This window comes from Sus scrofa, chromosome 5 (genome assembly GCF_054392235.1).
Source record: "Sus scrofa isolate SSC_HxYL_T2T_F1_AM1 chromosome 5, Sscrofa_HxYL_maternal_Yorkshire_Landrace_v2.0, whole genome shotgun sequence".
NCBI lineage: Eukaryota > Metazoa > Chordata > Mammalia > Artiodactyla > Suidae > Sus > Sus scrofa.
The window spans coordinates 10,263,166-10,281,434 of record NC_139387.1 but is presented as its reverse complement, the minus strand read 5'-3'; the positions used below and the strand labels follow the sequence as shown (position 1 = coordinate 10,281,434).

Below are 18,269 nucleotides of genomic sequence, written 5' to 3'. Positions count from 1 at the left end.
ACAGAGGCACCTCTGCCTCTTCTTTGTCCCCCTCACCAGCCCCAGGAGACCCCAGACAGCTGCACACATGCAGGACATCCCCCCAGTCACAGGTACGCATCTGCCACTTCAGGGGACCCAACTCACCATCACACCAAGCCCCAAGGTGAGCCAAACTGTGCCAGCCACAGTCCCCGCCAACACCCGGGGTGCGGGGGCCATCACGCTGTCCTCTCTGAGCAGGCTCTCCCCACCGGCCACCCACCCCACCCTAGCAGTGCCCAGAGCAAACTCAGATATGCTCGATCTATATATATGTATGACTGGGTCACTATGCTGTACAGCAGAAATTGACAGAACATTGCAAACCAACTACAATTTCATAAAAAAAAAATTTTTTTTTTTAATGCACAGAGTTCCTGTTGTGGTGCAGCGGAAACAAATTTCACTAGGATGCATGAGGATGCAGGTTTGACCCCCGGCCTTTCTCAGTGGGTTGAGCTACTGTGAGCTGTGGTGTAGGTCGCAGATACAGCTCAGATCTGGCGAGGCTATGGCTGTGGCCGGCTGTAGCTCTGATTGGACCCCTGGCCTGGGAACCTCCATATATCACAGGTGTGGCCCTAAAAAGCCAAAAAAAGGGGGAAAAAAAAAAGGCCAAAAAAAAGAAATGCTCAATCTTAGAACTCTTGGAAAGTGCTCCAACCAACCTCTCTGCACCTCAGTTTCCTCATCCATAAATGGGGATAATAACAGCCCCCCAACCCCTACCCCAGCGGAGTTGCAGGGAAATTAAAGGAGTGAAGGAGGACTGTGCCTGAGGCACAGAAGGTGCTGTAAGGCTGTGATGTCATCTGTATCCATGACCACCTGCTTCAAGGTTGAGGAAACGGAGCGGACCTGGCAGCCTGGGCCCATCAACCTGTGGCCTCAGCACTCCCGATCAGGACCCACGTCCCCAGACCTCAACCCCCTAGCACGCCAGTCACAGGCTCCAGCCCACCAGTGAGCCCCCACCCACTGCCCACAGGCACTTGTCACCCCTTACAGTGGCCCAGCCACAGCTGAGGCTATGGGGTCAGGGGCTTCAAATCCCACAGTCAGAATCCCCCTGTGGAACGTCACACAGTGTTGCTGGGGAGAGGCTGCCGTGTGCCCGGGTCCCTGTGAAAGCCCTGGCACAAGGCTCCGTGGCAGTGAAATGCCAGCTTTATCCTATCCCCCTGTGAGTCCCAGTAAGAAACCAACAGAAAGAGGCTCCGTTTCTCAGCCTGTAAGAGGCCCAGCCTCACTCGCGGATGGAACGAATGGGGTGAGATGTCACCTGGACGGCAGCAAGCAGGACAGCATCATGGTTCGAATCCAGGCTGTGCCACTTCCCGCTTGCGACCTTGAGCAACTCCCTTTACGCTCAAAGCCTGTGTCTGTATTTCAAAATGAGAAGCTGGTGCACGGTGCCTTAGTGAGATTACATGGCATGAGGTGTGTCACCTGTGTACCACAGGGCAGCCCTTGATAATAATAATACCCACAAAGACGGCTAATGACAATACAGATTTTGAGCACTAACTCTATCCCAGGCACTGGACATGGCTTAAATTCTTTGTTTTGTTTTTTGGCTTTTTTTTTTTTTTTCCTTTTCTTTTTAGGGCTGCACCTGCAACATATGGAGGTTCCCAGGCTAGGGGTCATATGAGAGCTGCAGCTGCCGGCCTCCACCACAGCCACAGCAACATCAGATCCGAGCCGTGTCGGCGACCTACACCACATGTTACAACCATACCAGATCCTTAACCCACTGGGCAAGGCCAGGGATCGAACCCGCATCCTCATGGATATTAGTCAGGTTCGCAACCTACTGAACCACAAAGGGTCCTCCAAATTCTGTATCATCAACTCAAGGAATCCTCGTAACCCAGGGTTCTCTGCCGCAGCACTTGCTGACATTCGGGACAAGACAATTCTTGGTTGTGGGGCTGTCCTGTGCAATTAGGATGTGCAGCAGCATCCCTGGCCTCTACCCACTAGATGCCAATGGCACCCTCTTGGTTGTGACAACCAAAAATATGTTTCCGGTCATGGCCAATGTTCCTGGGGGAGGAAAATCACTCCCAGTTGAGACAGCACAGTCATCACTCAACAAAATAAGTGCCATCAACATCCCCATGTTACAGATGAGAAAACTGAGGCCCAGCGTGGAGAAGGGACTTGCCCATGGTCCAAGAGCCAGCAGATGGTGGCTCTGAAGCACCCACTGGCTACCAGGTACCATCATGTTTTGCAAAACTGCCCTTTCCCCACAGCACCCGCCTGCCTCCCCAGAGCTTACCGCCAACTGCAAGTCCCGGCTTCGCAGCACGGCCGAGTTCTTCTCCTCGCTGAGCTGTGCCAGGCGCATAGCGATCATGTAGTTCTCGTCCTTAAGCCGCAGCAGCTCCAGGCTCCCCGCCTCCCAGTCCTCCCGCAGCCGCTGGCAGCGCTCCTGCGCCTGCTGTTGCTCCCGCAACCGCTGCTCCAGCCCTGCCCGCTCCTCCTCCAGCGCCCGGCCCCGGGCCTGCAGCTGCTGCTCCCGCTGCAGCTGGCTCTTGCGAGCCTCCCGCAGCCGCCGCACCTCCGTCATCAGGAACTGGGTCAGGCCCTCGGGCCCCTCCTCATCTGCCAGGGGTGGGAGAGAGAAAAGTCAGGTCAGGCGGATGAAACCCTAGGGGACAGCAGACTGCACAGAAAATCCCAAACCGGAAAAACACGAGAAGGACATACTGGAATTTACTTTTATGATTTGGGGATGAGGAAGGCCTCCCTGAACAAGGCACAAAATCCAAGAGCTGTAAGAGATTTCTGAACGATTAGAGATGTAACAACGTTAAAAAACAATCAACAACAACAACAAAAAACCAGCAACAGAGTGGAAGAAAATACAACAAAGGATGCAGAGCCACAATATATAAAGAGATTCTACAAATAAATAAGCAAATGACCAAATGAAAATATGGGCAAAAACCATCCACAGGCAAATCCCAAAACAAAAATGGCTGGTAAATATACATAGGAAAATACATTCCAACTCACTAGCCATAACAACAACTATAAAAGTACCACTAACATTTGACTTTGTTCTTTGGTCTAGATACATATGCTAATTCATTTTATCTTCACAATAACAGGTAAGGTACTATTTATTGCACCCATTTTATTTTTTTATTGTTATTTATTTATTTTTGTCTTTTTGCCATTTCTAGGGCTGCTTCCATGGCATATGGAGGTTCCCAGGCTAGGGGTCTAATTGGAGCTGTAGCTGCCAGCCTACACCACAGCCACAACAACGCGGGATCTGAGCCGCATCTGCAACCTACACCACAGCTCACAGCACACCAGATCCTTAACCCACTGAGCAAGGCCAGGGATGGAACCCGCAACCTCATGGTTCCTAGTCGGATTTGTTAACCACTAAGCTATGACGGGAACTCCTATTGCACCCATTTTAGAGACACAAAAGCTGAGGCACAGAAATGTCAAGCCATTTGTCTAAGGTTTACTCACTAGTAAGCTATGAACAGCTCTCAACAAAGTACACAATTAAAACAACAGCATATTATTCTTGACACTTCTGACGGCAAAAATGCTTTTTCAGTGTCCCCAAGGTAAAATGGGCGCTCCTACACTGCTGGAGGAACGCACAGTGACTCAACTTTTAAAACACACATTCTCTAAGAAATCGGACTTCTCAGAAGCTCTCCTCCTGAGACACACATTTGCACAAAGATGCACCCAGAAAGACGGTCCCGACACTGTAATGGTGCAAACTAGAACCAGCTTAGCTGTCCATCAACAGGAGCCAGGTGAACGGACTGTGGCACATCACTGAAGAACACCAAGAAGTCATTGAAAACCAGTCTAACAGGTGTGGAAGAATCACAAAAATCAGTTGTTCTGAGAAAAAGCAAGATACAGTGCAAGACATGTAAGATGATCTCCTGTGAGTGTGTATGTGTGGGTGGGGGTGTGTGCATGCGCACGCCTAAGTACAAAGAGAAAGGAGACTTGCCGAACTGTTACAAGCAGAGCAGGGCTGAAGGGAGAAGCAAATATCTTTCCTATTCATTCTAAGGTCTCCTGGCGCGTCTGAATTTTTCACAGACGAAACTGTTCACTGGGATACGCCTGACACGTGCGTGTCTGAGAACAATGTCAGGGAGCGAGAGCCACATTAAGCGTGTGGGCTCTGGATTCGAACTACAGCTGCATTAGATTCCCAATCCCATATTCAGCCTTGAGCAAACCCTTTCGGTTCTCTCTGTGCCTCAGTCTCCCCATCTGTTCATCGGGGATAACGGGAGAGCCTCCCTGACAGGGACAGGGTAAGGAATTCTCTGCAGGGGCGTCCGAGACTCTGGCACCCACTGGGGACCCACTTACCAAGGATCATGGAGCAGCGCTGGGCAGGCTCTTGGCCCGTGAGCAGCGTGAAGTGCTCGGGGTAGTAGAACTCCAGGGCTTCCAGGAAGGCCTCGTAGCCCCTCTTCCCTCGGCAGCGCAAAATGTCCATTAGGCGCCCTGGGGAGGGGGGGGTTGTCCCCAAAGGTTAAGATGAGGGCTCCCCCCAATGCCTAGCTTTCTTCCCTCTCCATCCCCCAATATTCCAGGGCCCACGTTGCCCAGATTTTTTTGAACCAGTGACACATACAGGGGCCTGTCTCAACACATCAGGGGAGAGCCCTCTGCCACAGCCAGGAGAGTCAGGCAGGACCCACCCCAGCCCCAGTGGCACCTGTGCTTCAACAACTCCTGCAGCCCCCGCCCCATGCACACAAAGATACAGGGCCAGCAAAGAGCCCAGCTCTTCAACAGCAGCCCCACCTACAAACACAAAGTCGAATACTTCCCTCGCTGGCCAATGCCTGAAATTCCACCATTAGACCCTCATTCCTTTGCCAGCTCTGGTTTAAAGGCAGAACCTCTGGAAGAGGACACCCTCAAAAGGCCGACATGAGTTTTGAGCCCTTGAAGAAAAATAACTCTCCAAGGAGTGTCTGGCGCACAGAAGGTGTGGGGGGGGGGGGCTTAGAGAGAACACGAGAGATCAAAGGACACAGGATAGATGCCAAGTCCACCAGCTGTGACCGCGAGGTCCCAAGCCCAGCCTGCACTGGCAACTACAGCCAACCCGTTGCTCTAAGGTGGGCCCAGGAAGTGGCAGAAAACTCCAGACGTGGTGCGGGCACCGCGGACACGCTGGGTCATAACGGTGGTTCTGGAGCTAGGATAGTGGGCACACCAACCCCCTCACCCGGCCGGTCCGCTCTGAACAAGGCCCCAGGGAAGGTGGGGCCCCGCCCGCTCAGGCCCGACCCCGCGCGCCCTGCACGGCTCACCGGTGCGGTTGACGCGGCACGGGAAGCGGTAGGTGCTCAGCACCTCTTCCTCGTCTTGCTCGTCGATGACCCGGCATTGGCGCAGATACGGCGTGAGCTTGGCCGGGTTGAGGGCGCGCGTCAGCCGGTGCCGGACGCCCTCGATCCGCTCCCACAGCGCGTCCTCCTCCGCCTCGGACCCTGAGCCGCCCCCGGCCTCCTCTTCGGTCTCCCCCGCCTCGGCCCCTCCTGGCATGGCCGCGTCCTCGGGGTCTGCGGGCCAGAGGCGCGCGGGGGTCAGCGCCGGCGCCCGGGGCGGGGTGCGCGGGCCGATCACAGCTCCGGGCGTCGCCTGCAGGACGAGCTGCCCGGCGCCGCCGGACCCCCCCTCCTGCGCCCCGTCCGCCGGGGCGGCTGCCCGGCCCCCCGCAGCCCCGGGACTCACCCCGCACTCCGCCGCCGCCTCGAACTCCCGGGTCGGCGCTCGGGCGGCGGCTCCGCCGGCGCAGCGGGGCGGGGTCCGCGGCGCCCCCAGCCCCGCCCCCGGCCCCGTGGCCGCCGGGACTGCCCGGGCCTCCGGACATCGCCGCCCCGGCCGGGCCAGCGTCCGGCCGCACAGCCACCCGCTCGTCCGCCCGCACGCCAGGCTCCCCGCCGTCCGGCCGCCGCGCGCCTCCCCCTGCTTCCTGTTTCCCGCCGGCTCTCCCTGCCGGGACTCGGCGGGGTCCAAGCGGCCCGCCCACACCTGCCCGGCCTCGGGACGGGGCGGAGCTGCGGGGCCACGCACGCTCACAGCCTCCCGCGCGCCGCCGCACACCTTTTCCCGCTCGCGCACGCGCGCGCGCACCGGGCACGCGGCATTGGCCCCCGAGCCCCCAGCGCGCACTCGGTGTCTGGCCGGCCGCTGGCACATGGCACCTGGCACCGACCTTGGCCTGCAGCTGGCAGGCGGCCACAAGGCGCACACGAAACATCAGCACGGGCGCGGCACACTGATCACACTGGCACACAGTATCACACCAGGCAGCACACACGTCGCACCGGCACACGCATCACACCAGCACACGGTACTCATTGTTCAGAGGTCCCACACAACCTACACAGCACACCAACCCTGTGCAGGTGCCGCACACCCGATCACAATCCTACCTGCTAGGTCTCTCAGGAAGTGACCATGCAGTGTGGGGCAGGGCTCCCACGCTTTCGAGAACAATCCCCAGGGACCAGAGCCCTTCTAGGGCCCAGCCGAGCTGTGGGCCTATTGAGGCCCTTGATGTGAGAGCACTGCCTGGGAGCAGGAGATCTTGATCCCAGAGGGCCTCTGACCTGCTCCAGACCTGGGGTGGGGGGGGGGCGCTTGCCCTCTCTGCCTCAGTGTCCCCATATGGGCTACCAGCTCTGGCCCCTTTCCCAAAGCTAAAGAGCAGCCGCCGGCTGGGCAGAAAAAGACAGAGGTTATGGCTGCCTTCTCCGAGATGAGAGTCTGATCTCTCAGGGCACCACCGCCAGCTCCCCTCCTGTATAAAGTCTCATTTTAGAACATGAAGACCAGGAACCCGTGTTCCAAAGGTTGTTCCTCTAAACACTGGACCCAGAAATGCCTGGGAGTGGTTCTGTGGTCCAAGTGTGAGAAATGCTGCATCCATGCTCCACCCTCCCGCCTTGGGAAACTTGTGGTCACTGACCACTATAAAACGGACACCCATATCTGCTGGCACATATGATACCATCTCTCCATGCAGTAGAAACTGCCAGTGGGGCCCTGCTGCAAGTGAAGAGCAGAGGGGCAGAGCCGGCACAGGAAAGAGGGAGGTGTGAGCTCCCCAAGCTCCTTCTGCACCGTCTGAATTACATGCCATGTGCATTCGTGTTACGTATCCAAAGAAAGAAAAGTTTTCAACCAAGGAAGTCCCTGAAAAGCCCTGCAGTAGAGAAGCTGGTTTAATTTTATATATCGTAGTGCCCTTTCCCAAACTGAATTAACCATTTCTTGTGTGTTTGTTTTGCTTTGGAGATCATCTGTTTACATCAGGGGGAAATGCTTTGGAAGTACTGAATTCTGGTGCAAATTCCTCAGTTCACAGAGGGGGAACCAGAGGCCCAATAGGGCAAGGAACTTGCCCTAATTTGCACAACGAGGAAGCAGTGGGACCAGGCCAGGGCCCAGCCCCTGGCCCATCTTTCTCCTCACCCAGACTCTGAGCCCGGGCACATGGCAGGCCTACCTCCCAACAGCCCCGGTTGCCCTTGGCCTCCTGTGCTCCTCCCACCAGCAGATCTATTCATTGTGAATACTTTGAACTTGGCCAGGAGAATGAGATGAAGGCCACAGAAAATGCTCCTGTGGTTAATTATTTTCTCATCGAGAAGCCAAAGCTGGGCCTGGAGATAAGGCACAGACAGCAAGCGGCCGGCAGTAAGTAGACAGAGAAGTCTCACTGGGGGGCAGGCTCACCTAGTCACATGCAGTTACACACACACACACACACTCGCCCACAGTGGGCATCCAGCCAGGTGGGAGACAAGTGGGGATACACCCACCTCCCCGCAAAGCAGAGCCCCTGGTTCATCTCCTGTCCCTGGGCATCCTGTCACCCAGAGCAAACACGTGCAATAAAGCATCACCTGCACGAGTGTCCTTTTGCGGGTTCTGCTGCATTCATCCTCTCTCTACAGTCATGCCAGGCAGGCAGGAACTGCAGCAGGGAGAGAGGGGCTAGACCTCAGGGGCCCCGGGTCTTCACCCAGGCTCACTGGCACGAATGCTCTTCTTCTAAGCCTCAATTTCCTTGTCTGCAAAAGGCAGGGGGTGAGTCATTCCAGCCACACCTGGAGGAAGACTGTCTAGGAGTAGAGAAAGTGCCTTAGGGCCTGCATTTGACTTTACTTGGGTCTCTGGACACATTCCTTCCCCTCTGGATTTCCACATCTGTAAAATGGGTGTAATGATTCCCTTGGGCAGAGACTGCCTCAGAGCTACGGTTCCGTCCTTTGTCAAGTGGTCACTGGGCAGTCAGGCCTCTTCCAGCTTCATAGCAAAGCATGTCCCCGAATCACAAACCAATCCCTGTTTTGTCGCCTGCTCCTGTTCCAAAACAGAAATGTCCTGGTCAGCAGGAGTGGGCTGGGATGTTCCAGAACAGGGCGGATGAAGAGTGGAGGAGGACAGGAGACTGGAGAAGGCATGGGGGCAGGGGAAGGAGTCAGAGCAGAAGGCATCCAGGTCACGGTCAAGGCGTTCCCTTTCATCAGCAGTAATACAACGGGCCCTTGAACAACATGGGTTTGAGCTGCATGGTCCATTTACATGTAGATTTTTTTTCCTATAAATATGTGCCATATGATCCTTGATTGGTCAAATCCAAAGATGCAGGACTTGGGGTACAGAAGGCCGACTGTAAAGTTTTAAGTAGATTTTTTTCAACGGCCCGGGGTTCAGTGCCCCCACCTCCACATCGTTCAAGGGTCAACTGTCCTGGATTATTATTGTCTCCCCAAAACCAGCCTCAGAACCCTCAGAGGCAGGCATCCACTTGCTCATTCACTCCTTCAGGAAGGCCTGTGCCCCCGGCACCTTCTCTGTTCCCCTTCAGCAGCCTCTGCATTCCAGGAACTGGAGCCTTGAGCTCTCTCCTGCTAGACTGGGAATGTGGGGGCTCCCCCACCCCAGCCCCCAGACCGATGTCACCTTGGCTGGCCATCTCTTGGCCAAGAGTAGGGTCTGGGTCACATTGGTGGGTATGCTGCAGTGCCCAGCACAGGACCTGACAGCACCCAGCACCGATCCCGGCACAGGACCTGACAGCACCCAGCACAGGTCCTGGCACAGGACCTGACAGCACCCAGCACAGGTCCCGGCACAGGACCTGGCTCGCAGCTCCGTGTTCAGTAAGAGATTGGTGAATGGACCTGGCTCTGGGGAGAATCCTTTTTAGTGGGCTGAATGACACCAGAGCCAGATTGCCCGGGGTTCAAATCCCAAGACAACACTCACCTGTCATCCTGGGCAAGTCACTATTTAACTTTTCTCTACCCTTCATCTGAGGGCCTAGCACAGCCTGGGTACAGAGTCCTGCTAAATGCACAGGCTCAATTGTCTCTTTCTCTCCCACTGCCCAGCGTGCCCCTAGGGCAGCTCTGTGCTGTAGGCCAGGGGTACCCATTTCCCCAGGACTGAGTCTGTGGGGAAGGGGAAGGAACGGGGAGGCTGGGGAGTCTTTTGTGGCCAGTCACAGGAGTCTGGGCCAGAAGGATCTTTCAGACTCTCACCTTTCATGAGCTGTAAAAAAGAAGGGGGAGTTCCTGCTGTGGCTCAGTGGGTTAGGAATCCAACATAGATGTTCCATCGTGGCTCGGCAGTTAACGAAACCGACTAGCATCCATATGAACACAGGTTCGATCCCTGGCCTCGCTCAGTGGGTTAAGGATGAAGCGTTGCTGTGAGCTGTGTTGTAGGTCACAGACGTGGCTTGGATCCCACGTTGCTGTGGCTGTGGTGTACGCTGGCAGCTGTAGCTCCGACTTGACCCCTAGCCTGGGAACTTCCATGTGCTGCAGGGATGGCCCTAAAAAGACCAAAAAAAAAAAAAAAAAAAATCCAAAATTCATGAGGTTGTGGCTTTGACCCCTGGCCTCACTCAGTGGTCAAGGGTCTGGTGTTGCCACAAGCTGTGGCATAGGTTGTAGGCACAGCTCAGGTCTGGCATTGCCATGGCTGTGGTGTAGGCTGGAAGCTACAGCTCTGATTCGACCCCTAGCCTGGGAACTTCCATGTGCTGCAGGTGCAGCCCTAAAAGGAAAAGAAGATGGAGTGTCCGTCGTGGCGCGGTGGTTAATGAATCCGACTAGGAACCTTGGGGTTGCGGGTTCGGTCCCTGGCCTTGCTCAATGGGTTAAGGATCCAGCCTTGCCGTGAGCTGTGGTGTAGGTCGCAGACACGGCTCGGATCCTGCGTTGCTGTGGCTGTGGCGTAGGCCGGCATCTACAGCTCTGACTAGACCCCTAGCCTGGGACCCTCCATACGTCAAGGGAGCAGCCCTAGAAAAGGCAGAAAGACAAAAAAAATTAAAATTAAAATTAAAAAAAAAGAAAAGAAGAAGAAGGAAATCCTGCCGTTTGCAACAACATGGCAACCTGGAGCACATGACACTAAGAGAAATAAATCAGACAGAAAAAGACAAGTACTGTTTGATCTCACTTATATGCAGATTCCCCCCCCAAAAAAAAAAGAATTTATGGAAAACAGGACAAATTGGTGACTGCCCGGGGAGGAGTTGGGGAAGGCCGGTGGGGATGGGGAAACGGATGAAGGGAGTCAAGATGTATAAACTTCCAGGTACAAGAAAAAGAAGTGCTAGGGCTGGAGTTCCTGTCGTGGCTCAGTGGTTAATGAACCTACCGAGGAGCCACAAGGTTGCAGGTTCGATCCCTGGCCTCACTCAGGGGGTTAAGGATCTGGCGTTGCCGTGAGCTGTGGGGTAGGTCGCAGACGTGGCTCGCATCTGGTGTTGCTGTGGCTGTGGTGTAGGCCGGTGGCTACAGCTCTGACTAGACCCCTAGCCTGGGAACCTCCAGATGCCGCGAGAGCTGCCCAAGAAATGGCAAAAAAGACAACAGCAACAAAAAAATACAATGTTGTCTATCAATTACATCTTTAAAAAACTGGGGTTGGAGGAAGATGATCATTTTACAGAAATTGGAGGAACTGAGCCTGAGGCTTCAGTGGCCTGGGTGAGCCCCAGATTCCCCAAGGCAGAGCCCCCCCAAGGCAGAGACCAGCAAGAGCCACGTGATGGAGCTGGAGCCTCCACAAGGGCCAGAGGGAGAAGGGGTGGCTGGGTCCCCACCTTCTCTTCCCCCCATGACTACACTCAGAGGCCTTGGCAGCAGCCGAGGAGAAAGGCCGCTCGCCCTCATCCCAACTCAGGGCAATTACAGAGAGATTTGTGCCTGCCTGACCTTGGGGTCCCTGGGGTTGGGAGCCGGGCTGGCCGCGAAGGGGCCCCATTCAGGAGGTCCAGGGCTGGACTGGAAAAAGACAGAGGAAGCAGCCAGAAATTGAAACTTGGCTTCTCCAGCCCAGCTCTCCTCCCCTTGCGGCGGTACCACCAGCCACATCATCCATCCTCTCTGCCTCGAGTTGCCCCCCTGCACCACAAGATAACCAGAGGGGAGAGATCCATCCTGGCAAGTTGCCGGCCCTCCTCCTGAGAGAAGGTGGAGGCCCGGAGGAGGCTTCAGGACGAGGCAGAGGGCTGCCGTGGGAACCGGAGCCGCCTGCCAACTTAGCAGGGGGCGCGTCCCCAAGGAGATAGCTGCTCAGATCACTCACTGGCTGCCTCGAGCCCCAAATTCCAGAGAAAGACCTGTGGAATCGCCTGGGCTGAGTCAGTAGGAAAGGGCGGGCCGGGGGACCTGCCAGCTGTGAGTCACTGGGGCCCCACTGGCTAGCATGCCTTCCTCTGCCTCCTGCCTGGACCAAAGGCAGGATCCTGCAGACCCGGGTTCAAATTCCAGCCCTGCCACTTCAGTGAGGTCATGACCCCAGGCAGTGGAGACAATAACAGCTGTAGGCATGAAAAGAATGACTTTAGGTAATGAGCTTGGCACAAAATTGGTACTCAATGACAACAATAGCAAACACGTTTGAACCCTTATTGTGTAGGGGACATGTTTTGTACGAAGGTTTTTCCAAAATTAGCTCCTTAAAAATCTGAACAAACATGTGGAACCAGAGTGGGCCTGGGGGGTGGGAGGGATGTCTGCCATGTCCCGTGACCCTCCTTCCCTGCCCCCCGGGCCTGCCTGCCAGCACAGGTCTCTGCCCAGTCTGGTGCTCAGCCCTCTTTGGAGCCCTGGGCCAGCCACTTTGGGTAAGTTGCTTGAAGCAGAAAGAGAGGCATCCTCTGCTCAGGGGCATTAAAAACAAAAGCTGAGGAGTTCCCACTGTAGCACGGTGAGTTAATGATCTGGCTTGTCTCTGTAGAGGCACCAGTTCGATCCCTGTCCTGGCACGGTAGGTTAAGGATCCAGCATTGCTGCAGCTGTGGCGTAGTTCACAGCTTCGGCTTGGATTCCATCCCTGACCCTGGAACTTCCATATGCTACAGGGGTGTCTGAAAAAGAAAAACAAAAACAAAAACCCAAAACAAAAACTAAAGCTGAGGAAGGCGCCAGAGAAGAAAGGGTAGTGCAGGCGGAAGGAACAGCTAGTGCCAAGGTCCGGGGGCAGGAAATCTCACCTTCTGTTCCCAAAGGGCCCCTCATTCCCCTCACCTGCTGGGACTTGCATGGTTCCGTGCCACCAGTCCTGCTCACCACTCACCGTAGTTGTCCCTGTGACTCAGACCCCAGCCCAAGGGAGGAGGTGAGTTGCGGGGGTGGTTCTGCCCGGAAGGCTGGTGAATAATCACCCCACTGGCGTTCAATGTTCACAGAGAAAGCTCAGACCTGTGCATCACAGAAAGAGCTCAGATCCAAGCAGGGCGCCAGATGCCTCCGAGTCATGCAAGCCGGGGGGGTGAGGGGGAGGCCTGTGACTATCCCAGGCCTGGTGAGGAAGCCAAGGCTCAGATAAGGCCACTGGCCCAACCAGGAACCTTTTGACTTCCACTCGCTCTTGGGAGAATGAACAGCCTTGGTGTGGACCAGAAAACCAGGTTTAAATCCAACTCGGCCTCTCATTTCTTACTGGACCTTGGAGAGCCAGAAGCTCCTTTCGTGGCCTCCCTTTCCCCACCTGTGCAGGAGGGGTGGCCTGATGAAACAGACCCGCAGCAGGCATTCAAACCCCCTCACGGTGCCTCAGTCTCCTTATCTGTAAAATGGGTTGGATGGAAGAACAGTACCAAAGGAATCAGGCTATTCTGAGGATGAAATAAGTTAATACACATAAAGTCTCCTGCCTGTGTTGCCAGAACTCGGCCTCTGCTCACGGGGGCCAAATAGAAACTCAGAGACAGAGTTTTAGGTGAAGGAGAAAAAATAGTTTTATTGCTTTGCCAGGCAAAGGGGGGGGTCACAGCAGGCTCATGCCTTAAAGACTGTGTCCCCACTTAGGAGAGAATGGGAGGTGGTTTTATGGTGTTGGAAGTGAAAAATAGGGCCCCAGATAAGGATCAGGGTAGAGGCAAGCTTGCATTGTTTTTGAAGCTGGTGTTCAGTGGTCTGGGGGTCTTCTTTCAGGGATAAAGACGGCCTCATTAACATCTTCCATTTGTTGGGGGTTTACGTCTGTGGAAGACTCCAAAGATATTGTGATTGTTCTCTACATTCTTTGAGGAGGCACCAGGACCCTGCCCCAAAGCTGCACTATTGTTTCTTTTTCTTTTCTTTTTTCTTTTTTGTCCGCACTCGCAGCGTATGGAAGTTCCCAAGCTAGGAGTCCCATCCGTGCTGCAGCTGCCGGCCACAGCCACAGCCACAGCCACGCCAGATCCAAGCCACCTCTGCGACCTACACCACAACTCACGGCAACACCAGATTCTTACTCCACTGAGGGAGGCAGGGATCGAACCTGCGATCTCATGGCTCCTAGTCGGATTTGTTTTCCGCTGCACCACGGTGACGACGGGAACTCCTGCACTATTGTTTCTTGACTGCTCCTCTCTGGTCTCTCATCCCCCCACCCCCTTCCCTGATTAGCAACTGTTTGAACCTGCCTTTTGGAACTCAGGGAAGGTCGCGGAGGCTGAAGTATATTCCCCCAAAATAAGAAATGGGGGACTTTGAAAGGCTTTCGGGCCCAGGAAACTCACAGGACCCTGGTCAGTTTCACCTCTAGTAGGTGCTCAGCACAGTGATGGCTGTTGCCTTTCACAAGAGCTCTGTCTCCCGGGAACATCCTGCCCCGCTCCCAGATTTGGACTCCATGGAAACCTCTGCGCTGGTCCCACCCCCTCTAGCAGGAATGCTTTTCCTTTCCCTTTTCTTTCTTTCTTTCTTTTTTTCCCTTGTCTTTTTAGGACCACACCCACAGCATATGGAGATTCCCGGGCTAGGGGTCCAATCGGAGCTGTGGCCTCCAGCCAACACCACAGCCACAGCAACTTGGGATATGAGCCACATCTGTGACCAATACCACAGCTCACGGCAATGCTGGATCCTTAACCCACTGAGCGAGGCCAGGGATCAAACCTGCGTCCTCATGGATACTAGTCAGATTCACTTCCTCTGAGCCGCAGCGGGAACTCCCTTTCCCTTTTCTTATAACTGACTCCTCCATGTCCTTCCATTCCTGCTCACCTGCCCTCCTCTGCAAGGTTTCTCTGTCCACCCTGTAGAAAGGGGGACTTCCAGGAGTTCCTGTTGTGGCTCAGAGGGTTAAGAATCCGACTAGTATCCATGAGGACGTGGATTTGATCAGTGGGTTAAGGATCCGGTGTTGCCGTGAGCTGCACGTGCTGCTCCCATCTGAGGTTGCTGGGGCTCTGGTGCAGGCTGGCGGCTATGGCTCCGATTTGACCCCTAGCCTGGGAACCTCCACCTGCCTTGGGTGCAGCCTTGAAAACAAAAATGAAGGAAGGGAGGGAGGAAGGAAGGGAGGGCAAAACTGAGCAGAAGGTACAGACATTTCCCATTTCCCCTCTGCCCCTGCACAGTCATTGTCCCTTATTGTCACCATCTCCCACTGTCAGCTGGCCTACAAATGCTGCCCGACATGTGCAAACAGAAAGGCTTCCTGGAAGAGGCAGGGCAGAAGCTGGGTCTGAAAGAGTGGAGCAAATGCCCGGGTCACAGACCGGGAGCTTGCTCTTGCTGTAGGGAACTGAGGGTATGCAGGTGCAGCTAGGTGAGCAGCAGAGAGAGGGCCTGGAGAAAGCCCTGGGGAATAAAGTCACCAGATGTTCCAGTCACCTATTGGATGTAGTGACAACCCCCATTTATGTATGTAGCTCATGAAACTGCTGTTGGGTGGCTCGTCTCTGCTCACTCTGCACCACTTGGGATCAGAGGGCAGCTAGAGGCTGGGCAGCTGGGCTCCTCAGGCACTTTGCTCTCCCTGCATGGTCTCCAAGCATCATGGCATTGGGGCAGCCAGCATCCCACATGGCACGTTCAAAGAGAGCCAGAGGAATCTATGGCCCTTTATGACCTGGCCTTGGAAGTCAGCCAGAGTCACTTCTGTTACACGCTACTGCTCAAAGCAGTCACAGGCTCACCCAGATTGGAAATGGCAGAGGGGAATGGACTGTCCCTCTCAATGGAGGGGTGGCAAAGTTTTGGAAGAGCATTTTGGAGTGAAAAACACTGTGCCAGACATTCTCAAAAATGTATTCTGTCACAGTGGTGACTGCAGCTGGACCAAGGTGTCCTGATTTGAGTGACGGTATGTTTGAAATTTTTTTTTAATGTCTTATTAGGTCTGCACCCCCAGCATATGGAGATTCCCAGGCTAGGGGTTGAATCAGAGGTATAGCCGCTGGCCTATGCCACAGCCACAGCAATGCCAGATCCGAGTCAGGTCTGCAACCTACACCACAGCTCACGGCAACACTAGATCCTTAACCCACTGAGTGAGGACGGGGATTGAAGCTGCGTCCTCATGGATACTGGTCAGGTTTGTTATTGCTGAGCCACAGTGGGCACCCCCTGCCTGGACCTTTTTAAAAAGCTTTTTTAAAAACTTACTTCGGGGGGAGTTCCCATCGTGGCACAGTGGTTAATGAATCCGACCAGGAATCATGAGGTTGCGGGTTCGGTCCCTGCCCTTGCTCAGTGGGTTGACGATCCGGCGTTGCCGTGAGCTGTGGTGTAGGTTGCAGACACGGCTCGGATCCCGTGTTGCTGTGGCTCTGGAATGGCAGCGGCCCCAGAAATGGCAAAAAGACAAAAAAAAACAAAAACAAAAACAAAACAAAACAAAAAAAAACACTTACTTCGGGGAGTTCCCGTCTTGGCTCAGCAGAAATGAATCCAACAAGTAACCATGAGGACAGAGGTTCGATCTCTGACCTCGCTCAGTGGGTTGAGGATCCAGGGTTGCCGTGAGCTGTGGTGCAGGTCACAGACTTGGCTCAAATCGCACATTGCTGTGGCTGTGGTGTAGGCTGGAGGCTACAGCTCCGATATGACCCCTAGCCTGGGAACCTCCATATGCCCCAAATGTGGCCCTAAAAAGAAAAAGGAAAAAAAAAACCTACTTTGGTATGAAGCACCATAAGGTGCCCAGATCTTAAGTGGGAGCTCAATGGATTTTGACCAAACAGGTGACCATCACCCCCATCAAGACACAGACCGTCTCCAGGGCTCTTCTGCCCTCTGTCACCATCTGTTTTGCCTATTTCTGTTCTTCACAGAAATGGAATCATCCAGCACCTGCTCTTGTCTCTGGAATCTTTCATTCACCACGTCAGTGAGATTCTTCCATAGAGGTACGTGCCTTTGTAGATGTTGTGTATGTGTAGACCATCCAGTCACATTACTGAACAGTATTTTGTTGGGTGAATATGCTGTTTAATGGGCATCTGGGTAGTGCCTGTTTGGGTGCTGTTGCAAATACCGCTGCTGCAGATATTCACATGCCCGTCTCCTGATAAACGTATGTATGCATTTCTGTTAGATTCACATCCAGGAGGTGGTGAAGTCACTAGAAATTGGTGTCGTTATACAAAATTAGCTCTATTTCTCTCCACTGGCTACACCTATAAAACAACTTTTTTTTTTTTTTTGTCTTTTTAGGGCTGCACTGGCAGCATAGGGACACTCCCAGGCTAGGGGTCGAATCGGAGGTGGAGCTGCCAGTCCACACCACAGCCACAGCAATGCAGGATCTGAATGGTGTCAGACCTACACCACGGCTCACGGCAACACTGGATCCTTAACCCACCGGGAAAGGCCAGGGATCGAACCAGCATCCTTGTGGATACTAGTCGGGTTCGTGAGCCGCGACAGGAACTCCTAAAACAACATTTTGAAACCAAAAGCATTAAAGTCATAGAAGATAACATAAGAGAAAATGTAGGCGACCTTGGGTTTGGTGATGACTTTTTCCATACGACACCAAAGGCACAATTCACAAAAGAGTAATTGAAAAGCTGGAGTTTATTAAAATCAAAAACTTGTGGTGTTCCTGCTGTGGCACAACAGGATCAGCAGCCTCTCTGCCATCCTAGGAAGCAGGTTCGATCCCCAGCCTGGCACAGTGCGGATCCAGTGTTGCCACAACTGCAGCATAGGTCGCAATTGTGGCGAAGATCTGATTCCTGGCTGGGAAACTCCATTTCCCATTGGGCAGCCAAAAAAGAGGATAACAACAACAACAACAACAAAAAGTTGTGTTCTGCAAAAGACACTGTCAAGAGCATGAGATGATAACCAGAGACTGGGAGAAAATATTTAAAAGTTATATCTGATAGGAGTTCCCGTTGTGGTGCGGTGGTTAACGAATCCGACTAGGATCCGTGGGGTTGCAGGTTCGATCCCTGGCCTTGCTCAGTGGGTTAAGGATCTGGGGTTGCCGTGAGCTGTGGTGTAGGTCACAGACACAGCTCGGATCCCGAGCCTGAAAAAGAAAAAAACAAATAAAAGAAAGAAGAAAAATGAACAACCTTGACTAATAAAGGAGCAAAACATCTGAACACACCCTTAAGGAAAATGTACAGATAGTAAATAAGCATATGAAAGGATGCCCAACATCCTGTGTCACAGGGAATTGCAAATTAAAACAACAATGAAAGGCTACCAAGAACCTATTAAAATGGCCAAAATCCAAACACTGATGACACCAAATGCTGCTGAGGATATGAAGCCACGGGAACTGTCACTCATTGCCCTTGGGGATGAAACAGGGGTACAGCCACTCTGGGAGACAGGTTGGCAGTTTCTTTCTCTCTTTTTTTCTTTTTCTTTTTTTTTTTTTTTTTTTTTTTTTTTTGTCTTTTGTCCTTTTAGGTCCACACCTGTGGCACATGGAGGTTCCCAGGCTAGGGGTCCAATCGG

The 18,269-nt window shown here is 53.8% G+C and overlaps 1 protein-coding gene across 34 annotated transcripts in view; it reads right to left on the bottom strand.

Moving 5' to 3' along the window:
• The window catches only part of CARD10 (caspase recruitment domain family member 10), a 32,590-nt gene extending 19,921 nt beyond the window's left edge, over positions 1-12,669 (bottom strand). For 13 of the 34 annotated variants that reach the window (XR_014845390.1, XR_014845389.1, XR_014845387.1 and 10 more), the window contains exons 1-4: positions 5,776-6,048; positions 5,352-5,603; positions 4,396-4,533; positions 2,309-2,634 (exon numbers count right to left, since the gene is read on the bottom strand). Coding sequence is in view for 29 of the 34 variants with exons in the window: in XM_021091509.2 (XP_020947168.2) it covers positions 2,309-2,634; positions 4,396-4,533; positions 5,352-5,603; positions 5,776-5,914 (855 nt within the window). In the remaining 5 variants the exon portion in view is untranslated. Of the gene's footprint in view, positions 1-2,308; positions 2,635-4,395; positions 4,534-5,351; positions 5,604-5,775; positions 6,049-6,259; positions 6,470-7,955; positions 8,416-12,571 lie in introns of those variants that run through there. The other 21 variants (XM_085025014.1, XM_085025013.1, XM_085025015.1 and 18 more) reach the window with 12 other exon arrangements.
• Positions 12,670-18,269: the final 5,600 nt, after the last annotated feature.